The following is a 9,811-nucleotide window of genomic DNA, read 5'->3' as shown; positions in this document are numbered from 1 at the left end:
GCATTTTGCTTATAAAAAATTCTAATATGAACAATGTAATGTAGGGGAAAAAAATATATGTACAAATAATGTATGAGTTTTATATATTTTCATTGTATTATCCATCATTCATATTTGATTATCATTGACTCTTCAAAATAAAGTAACACAAATTAATTATAGATGATATATTAATTATGTATAAATCTTTAGTGTTGATACATTCAATATAATATAACTATAAATGCAATTTAAAACATAAAACATTGAGTGAGAAGAAATTATAACTTAAGTACACATATTATTCCATCCACAATATTTCTTATCATTGATCAAAGCAACCGTCCATGGTGGAATAAAGTTACATCAAAAGTAGATGTTTTGGAATGTTGGAAAAAGACATAGTTCAATTTAATGCAATGCATTGCCTCAACCTATAGTAGTAAAAGAAAAACAGTAGAACAGAATCTATATAAATATTGTTGGTTAGCTTGAAGGGGTTTGTGGTTTGGAGGATAGTAACCACTTGGTGAAGTTATGCATTGTAGCTTCATCAGCTCTATAGTATTTTTGTGTGAATTCAAGTAAATTGGACCATGTGAAATCTGGATACTGTTTTGTCCCATCCTTAAGCACAATATCCTCTGGGGGTCTCAACACTTTGTCTTCTTTAGGGCACAGAAAGAATGCCAAGGACCTCCTCTCTTTGTATTGGTTCACCACTGCCCTATGGAAGCAACTCTTGTATCTCCCATTTGATAGTGCCTACACAACCAGACATTTATTATTATTGAATTATGTTTAATGTATAGTAAATAAATTTGTGGTTTTTTTATCTTGAGAAGTTTGTTTTAGATGGGTGTATAAAAATATAATAAATGAGCTATTAAGACAATTTCATTTGTTGTAAGAAAAATTGAGAAAATCTTAGATTCAAACAATGGAAACAACAAAATGGAAACATTACTAAGGGCATGTATCTTGCTAAGATATTGATAGCCACATACTCTATGATATGCTTCCCACTAAAATGCAAGTATATACTTTTCTTTTGGTCCAAATACTAAGATATATACATAGACACAAAACATTAATTGGTACCTATTAGGCATATCACTATATGTTATAATTTTAAAGGTCCTACGTACATACCTTGAAGGTATCACCAATGTTAACAACAAGAGCATCAGGACGAGGTTTCACCATTTGCCACTTGTTGTCTGCAAACACATGAAGCCTTCCAACATCATCTTGATGAAGTATGGTAACAGAAGTTGGGTCACAATGAGGTTCTGTCCCTAATGCAAGACTTGGTTGTTGGCATGATGGGTAATAGTTGCATCTCATGATGGAGCAACCATCTTCAAATAAGCCCTTATAAATTATAATGCAATCCATCTACACCTAAGCTAATAGCCAATAGCTCTATCACCTTCATCCCTAACCCCTTCATTGCTTCACAGTACTTCTGGAATGCCACTCTAAGGAAATGGAATGCACAAAAAACAAGTTACTTAGTATTCTTTTATACATATATAATACAACTAAGTTTAACACCCCATATTTCTCTCATGCATCATAAACTAACACATACACCACACTCACATTTACCGATATGGATATCTATAGGTGACCCTACATCGTTGTAAACTCTGATATCATATTAGAATAATTGGGTGTAACTTCATCTTAAGTTAACGATTCTCAACATAGTATATGTTATATATCACATATGGTGTTGTTGTGTTCATAACCAAGAGTAAAATAAAAATAAAAATATTAACCCATGACATAATATAAATTAAATAGTAGTCTTACCCAGCTTGTTCAAAATCTTCCCCTAAGGTGGAGCTGAAGTAGTTGGTGACAACAGCCTCCAAGTTATTGTCATGGAATGGGAAAGAGAGTGTCTCCTTCCATGGCAATTTGGAGGAGAACCTGTTAGCATGGGCACCAGAATAACCCCACATGGAACTTTGAGTCTTAAGAAAACTTAATTTTCTATGAATTGGGAGCTTAAAAAATGCATCCATTTAATCATATGCTTCACCAATGAGGAGTGGATCAACACCATGGTTAATAACTTGGAAGAAGCCATGGCTCATGCAAGATTTGCTTATGAGCTTAGCAGCATGAAGTGTGGCCTCATTGTCACCTTTTAGGAACCCTTCAAGGTCCAACACTGGCGCTTGGAACTCTTCATGAGCATCTTCTAGAGACTCCTTTGGCCAAATGAAATTCATGGGCACATTGGGTTGCTTCTTAAGCCATGATGGGTCAAAGAAACGACTTTGAGCTTCTTGGTTATGATTGTGTGAAGACACCAAGTATTGACTTGAATCCATGGCTGGTTGGTTTTAGATTATGGTTTTGATTAAAGGATATTGAACTCAACACAAGTAGTGTGTTTGGCACATACAGGCAAAGGAATATTGACATGTATTTATAGAGTTGAGAAATGGAATATTGTAAATAATTAAATTGCAGTCACATCTAAAAGAAATAACATTGAACACAGAATAGATCGAATAGGTAAAAGTTTGATTGACTTAAAAAATAAATTGTTGAAATCTTTAATAGAATGATTGAATAAGTAATTGCAGTCATACTTGTATGCATGCGCACAGTTTTTATATAGAATAATTTTATGTTATTGAGAAAAAAGTATTTCTGATGTGAATACACATAGATAAATTATTTTTTTAAATTCAGTTATTTGTTAGATATATGTTTTATTTTTTTATAATATATTTTAAAATTTTTTTTTAGGGGAATAGAAATAAGACACATATAGAATGAATTTAAACAGATAAATTATAGGTTATTTATTAATGGACTAACTAATTGACATACTCACAGGTCATATATTCAAAAATGTTTATTCATTTCTATAAGTGGTAGAGACTTTTTGGGCTTTTTGTACCTAAATGGGGGCGAAGACTTTATATAATAATAGAGCCATTTAATGGTAATAATATATTGGAAAAGCTTTTAAATCACAAATTTAATTATAGTATAGAACCTTAGCATTCATTTAAAAAAAAAACCATTATTGAAAAAATGGTTGCAAAGGAGAAATATCTAAAAAGAATAATTCATGGATACCACGGGCTCAAGTATTAACTAATTGTAAAACAAATAGAAGAGGATGGTTGTTCGCATCAATTACTATAAACTTTTGCCAAAATATTTAGGTGGGTCACTGTATATTTATTTTCTAACTCAATCATATGAACATTCAGGCGTAGTACTGGATCTTATTGGGCTTAGATCTAAGCCCAATATCAAGGCTTATTCTTTATTAACCCAATCAATGGTGCATTAATTCATTTTAGGATAAATTACTAATGTTTTTCTATAAGTTTACTTCAAATTAAAATAAATCCATAATCATAGATATTAATTCGTAGAAACATGAATTTCATAAGTCTACAAACTTGATGTTAAATTGACTCATGAATATGAATACTCAATGATAGTAACACAATTTGTAAGCATAATAGAGGACTAACAGTTTTCTACAAAAAGATGAAACAGTCAAAGGAAACAAGAGGATTGTCAATATCCTCCACCAATCCTGAGTTATCTATATCCATGTTACACATCACTTCCTCAACCATGGTTTCATCAATCTTATTAGAAACATTATTTCTGTGACTGCATTTTTCCCTATGCCTCAAACCAGAATGAACAACCCTCCGTGAACTATTGTTTGGAGTACTTGTTGGTTTAATAATCACTTTCCTTGTAGAAGAAGAAACATAATGAGAATGAGTTGCATTATTTTTTGAGCCATTCATTGGGTTTGGAAGACTTTTGCTTCCATTCAATCTCCTGGTAGGAGATGGTGACCTTAACATTCCACTTGCTAGGGCATTGTATGAAGAGTAGTTATGGCTCTGATGATCTGGTACTTCCTTTCTGAAACTCTTCTGTCTTGTTTGGTTAACAGGTGAGTTTGATCTCACTCTCTTCTACACCATGGAAAGCACAAAGAGTAAGAAAATATTTGAGAACAGATATGAAAATATGGAATTTCATTCAATGAATAGAAAACAATTAAAATTAAGGTATAGTGCACTAGGATCCCACTTAGTGTAGTTTGAAAGAGGTAGATATACTCGACAGACTGTTTTGAATTTGAACTCGTGACCTCATGATCACTAAGCAATAACCTTAAGCTCACTCCAATACAAAACAAATACACCATAATTTTAAATTATGTTTGTAATTGTGGTTTCACTACATTTAGGCCTAGTTCCTTACATTTGTTAGGTTCCCTACCGAAGTAATGAGGCTCTAATTTGTATTAACATATTTTCGATAATTAAAAATAAATCAATTAAAAAACAATGTATCTACCTCTCATCTCTAAAATACCAACTAAGGTAGCATAATAAAAATTAGAAGCACATGAAACAACAAAGTTACTCATGTAACAAATTAGGATAACATAAAATAATATTGGCATTTTTTTTGCAACCTATGCCATTGCCCCTGATGTCACACCTCTAGGGCAAGATCTAATTGCATTCACCAAAATCGCACAAATGTAAAAAAATAAATAACGAATACCTCATAATCATAATACTATCACGATTTATATAATATGATAACAACAACTGAGATTGTAGACCATGATTTAAAACAATGCATATATGAAGTGAATTTGTGACTTGTATACAATAACTAACTCCTAGCTATTTATATCTCCAATAATAGAAAAGATCATTTTCTTACCTTTTGTGGCAGAGACTGTTTCATTGATTCCAAACTAGGTTTAGCTTGTGATGGAGCCTTAGGTTTAGAAAAGGAATAAGTAGCATCCTTGAGTGAGTTTATGCCATTAATATGTGGATTCTCTTTGTAGCAAGACCATAAAAACTCATTACTAAATGGTCTATCCTTATAGGTTAAGGAAGATGAAGCACTTGACAAAGATGAGGATGAAGCAATTGAGTTAGACTTATTGGTGCAAGTGAAGGATGAGCAATTGGAAGAAGAGGTAGGAGATATTACTAGCTTGTTATGAAAGTGATTTTCCAAGGAATGATTTTCTGGTTTACTTGTGCAACAACCCATTTGATAGGGTAATGTTTGAGAAGCAAAGGTGAAAAAAGGTTATGAGGTTAAAGAAGAAGAAGAAGAAGAAGGGTGATTATTGAGTTTTATATAGTATTGGAATTGGAAGTTGTGTTTGAAAACAAATAAGGGAAAGCTGAGAATGGCCATTGCTTTTAATTTGTTCTCTTTTGGGTGAGTATTTGAATTGAAATACCCTAATTCTACATTTACTTACTATAAATAAAATAATATTTAATACAATTAATACTTACTTAGTTATAAAGAATTGGGTAATGTTTATAGGATTTAATACGTTACTGATACTGTAATTGTTGTTTTATACTGTCAACAAATCATCCATAATTTATATGTTAATTAATGTAAGTATTTTTTACACAGCATATTTAGATATGTCGATAGTGTAAAACCTTTACGCTGATGATATATAGATTTTAAACTCGTGTTTATATTTGTATTATAAAAGTTTGTAACTCTCATTGTTTTTCAAGTACCCGTAACGTTCTTTTTATATGGCATATAGCTGTAATTTTTCTTTGATTTGCGAGATTAAGGAGGAAACTTAAAAACTATGATTTAATCTCATTTACTTGTCATGATTTTATAGTTATAGATAAATGCGTTTTACTTTTGAATTTGGTTGCCGAGGATAATTTCCGTTGAGTAACGGTAATATAAGAAGTTGAAGAAAATCAAAACTCAAAATAGATCATTATACTTTTTCATGTTTTAAAATGTTTTTTAAACCAAGTGTATCCCTTAAGTTAAGCTTGACACATTTAGTTAAGCTATAATAACAATTCTCATTCATTTGATTTTTGTGCTTGCAGTTTAATGCTTTAAAATGTTTTATCAAAAATGTATTATTATTTGTAAATTAATTTTAAATTTATCTAAATAACAACTAGCTTTTTAGTTCATCCAATACACTAGTTGATAGATTTTGTTTAAATATTTATTTGTTCTTTTTTAATATGATACGTTTTTACATATTGATTACCGATAATGTTAACTTTGGAAGATATCTATTTATCTATCTATTAACAATATAATAAAAAAACTTCTTCATGTCACATGTCACATCTTCCTCACATGTTTTTCCCTTCATGTCACATTCTCCTCACATTTTTACATCTTAAAATGTTCTAAGTTGTTAAAAAATTATAAAAAAAAACTCATTCATGTTACATGTTATTACTATGTACCTTCTCAAACTATCCTTACTTTTTATATCTTTTAAATATATTTTTAATAAAAAACTCATTTAGTATAATGATTTGATTTCCATTTTTCATTAAAAAAATGGTATTTAAAATTGAAAAAATCATTTCATTTTCTATAAATTTTAAAATATTTATTTTAATAAAAATAATATGGTATCATGTTTCAGACTTTGACTTTGTTATTTCCATTAGAAAATTCAAATTAAAAATTGTCATGCGAATGTACAAGTAACATGTGTGTTTTTAGTCATGCGAATGCACGGGTCACATGTGTGTTCTTAACAATACGAATGCATAAATAACATATGTTTCTCAACCATATAAATGTACATATAATATGTGTTATTAATTTTGCAACAAAGAAGTATTGCCCCGTGCATCACTGATGCACAGGTATCTTGCTAGTCTTGTTGTATTTTTTAATCTTGGTCGCTGGAGATGTTTTTTAAATAATTGGTATTTACACCTATTCCTCATACTTTGTGATTTGGTCACATTTTAAATTTTTAATATCTAATTACGAACAATTTGATAATGTATATTTTAATCAAAATTATTGATTTGTGCTTGATTTCAAATTTTAAATTTGATACAAGATAATAAAATGTGAAAAAAATATATACATCGATAGTGTATAAATTTTATATTTGTTATTCCATCATCTCGTTCATGTTAAATTATTATTGTCTCTTTAAAAAGTACAAGGGTAATATTTATGTACTATCTAGGTCAAAGAAGATTTATACATGGTCACATCATCCACCATTCATTTGTATTACTTTCTTTGAAGAATCAACGATAAATAAAAATGAATAGTAGATGATAGACTGACAGTGTATCAAACTTTTCCATTATTAGTGCATATATTTTCCCCCCAAAAATTAATACAAATGAATAGTAAACGGTATCACTGACTGCATAAATCTTTATACTGATAGTATATATACTACATTTTTCTCTTTGTTTTTTTCCATCCAGATAATATTAAATAAGGCGTGATGTTTGAAATTAAATAAAGAAATATAAGCACCTAAGTAAAATTGATGATTGGAAGCATGAATATCAAAAGAGCATGTTTTAAAATACCAACATTATCAAAAGAGCATGTTAGAGGCTGACCAATGACCGGATATCATCTCAGCATTTTATAAGCTCTATAAATAAGAGAGATTATACATGGAGTATAATTAATTCCTCATTTTCATCATTTATTGCTACATTTATTACTCATACTTCTCTCTTGTTTACTCTTCATATCTCTCTAGAATGAATATTCAACTGACTTGATCGTTAGAGAACCTTTTCAGTATCTCCCCCGGTGGGTCCAGATGACATCCGACCAGATCCCCTAATTCTTCACCTTCTCCGGATATTCATCACCAGTCTTTCTACACTAGTTACCGACCATTCCCTCTTAGCAATAAAGAACATTGGCGTTATTTATGGCTTACCTACAACATGGTGACCACCCGTAAGCAAGTTCAATCACTTAACCAAGTAGAACTACCCAACACAAACATTCCACCAAATCATGATACTCCTTCCATTGAGACACTGCCATGCATAAAATATATTCATTATAATTATAAGGATAAAATAAGACACATGATACATATTATAAAAAAAATTATCACTAACTTAGGAAGAGGCAGATTCAGTACTGGAAATGGTTCTCCACCTATCATTCATGCTTATCATATTATCTCCATTAAATAATATCAATTTCATTCATCCTACATAATATTTTATACTTTAGTAACATTCCCATTAAAAAGAGCATATATATTTTTACAATTTATATCCTACAATTTAATGCATAATCTATCAAATAATTTCGCTCTCCTCATTTTCCTTTTGTGTCCATATTTTTTAGTAACTTAACAACGTTGTTGTGAAAAACATATTCTTAATAAACTACGAGATGCTCACACCATCCTTTTTTGAGGCACCTTGGGTTTGAGGAACCTCCCATTGAAGTTCGGGGCCCTGGACTGTGGTTCCGATCTTCTCCCATTTTGTCCCTGAAATTCCCTCATCTCTGACTGATTCAGAAGCCACAAAATCAGAAAATTGTTGATACCAATACCAAGTGTGTTCTGAATCTTAGTATCTTAACCTTTAATTAATAATTTTGGAGCCCAAAGCATTCGGAAGAAAAAGCAATTACTAGGCACAAGCTAGCACAATACAATCATTTCAAGATGAATGGATGTCCTTCCAACAAATTGTGCCCCACACCCGCTACTTGAAGTTTCAATATTTATTATCTTACTTTCATCTAAGTTTATATTAATATATGTTGTACTAATTATTTGATCTATGTATTATATAAGGAGTATATATCAAAATAAGACAAGATGGGATGGGTAAGACAACATACACCATACATAAATGTTGATTTAGTTTATTTTTTAGATTTAAATGTCTCGTTGCATAAGAAGAAAGTAGAATAATGTAGAGTCTAATTAGGATCGAATGCGATTAGGGCCACTTCGGATTATTCGAAATAAAAATGACAAAGCTAAAAATATAAATTTATTATTGAAATAAGAAACAATACAAAAATTTACTTTAAAGATTTAACAACTACATCAAAATTAATATTATTTAATACAAGAATGTGTAACAATACATTCATATATAAATCAAACTAGTTAGTTACCCGTGCGAATGCACGGGGCGGTATTTTTTACCATATGATTAAGAATATATATTATATCTATATCATTTCTTTAAGATAAGGAACTATTTCAAATTTTGTTATTTTGAAATTGATATATCTTTCAAAATTCAATGTCTCTCATTGTTCAACCTCACAAATATTAAATATACACAATATAATATTATGGAAAAACTTGATTATATGATCAGGAAGACCAAAAATTATAAATACCTTTAAAATTTCAACATATTTCCATATTAATTATAATATCATAATTTATTCTTCTATTAGTAATAAGATTGATTTTCTACTATTTATGTTTTAAAAATGATTAAATGATATTAATTGATAACATTTTAAGATCTATTTAAATGTGTAACTATAACAAATTTCATTTAATGTATTTAAAATATTTTTAAAAATTTCATAACAACTTTAATACATAATTTTAAAGTAGAAACTAAATCATAATTAATCATAATTAATGCATGTTTATAACGAATGATTTACGTTATATTCCATTATAATTTATAATAATTGTTCTTTATGATATGTTTTGATTTATGTTAGTAATTGATTCTATCTATTTTGTAACTGATTCGCAAATTTATATTCAATTTCTGTAACTTATACAAAAAAAATCAAACTACTCTATTTCTTCATCAGTTTTGAATCATATGTTATATTATTTCTGATGTTAAAACAAAATAAAATATAAATGAAATTAATTATTATTGCACAAATTTATTAGTTATAATTCTACAAATTTATCTACATAATTAACATTGCCTAAAATTTAGAAATCATAAATAATTTAAACAAAATATAAATCCAATCAATTGATTATCACAATAAAAAATTATTA

At 29.3% G+C, this 9,811-nt stretch overlaps 1 protein-coding gene and 1 pseudogene across 1 annotated transcript; both read right to left on the bottom strand.

Annotated features, from left to right (window-relative positions):
- Window positions 1-296: 296 nt before the first annotated feature.
- On the bottom strand, window positions 297-2,384 carry LOC109337797 (annotated as a pseudogene).
- Window positions 2,385-3,485: 1,101 nt separating this feature from the next.
- Window positions 3,486-5,061, bottom strand: LOC109337796. The gene is made up of 2 exons (XM_019574846.1): window positions 4,720-5,061; window positions 3,486-3,950 (listed from the first exon to the last, which is right to left on the bottom strand). Exons 1-2 carry the CDS (start codon window positions 5,059-5,061, stop codon window positions 3,498-3,500), a joined length of 795 nt encoding a protein of 264 aa, XP_019430391.1. The 3' UTR covers window positions 3,486-3,497.
- Window positions 5,062-9,811: the final 4,750 nt, after the last annotated feature.

The sequence above is a fragment of the Lupinus angustifolius genome, unplaced genomic scaffold (assembly GCF_001865875.1).
Source record: "Lupinus angustifolius cultivar Tanjil unplaced genomic scaffold, LupAngTanjil_v1.0 Scaffold_11_7, whole genome shotgun sequence".
Lineage (NCBI taxonomy): Eukaryota > Viridiplantae > Streptophyta > Magnoliopsida > Fabales > Fabaceae > Lupinus > Lupinus angustifolius.
The sequence above is the reverse complement of the archived record's forward strand: the minus strand, read 5'-3'. Positions and strand labels throughout refer to the sequence as shown.

Coding starts and splice junctions, on each gene's coding strand:
- LOC109337796 (XM_019574846.1), bottom strand. CDS start 5,061: ATGGGTTGTTGCACAAGTAAACCAGAAAATCATTCCTTGGAAAATCAC. Junction 3,951..4,719: donor AACAGTCTCTGCCACAAAAG/GTAAGAAAATGA, acceptor ATGGTGTAGAAG/AGAGTGAGATCAAACTCACC.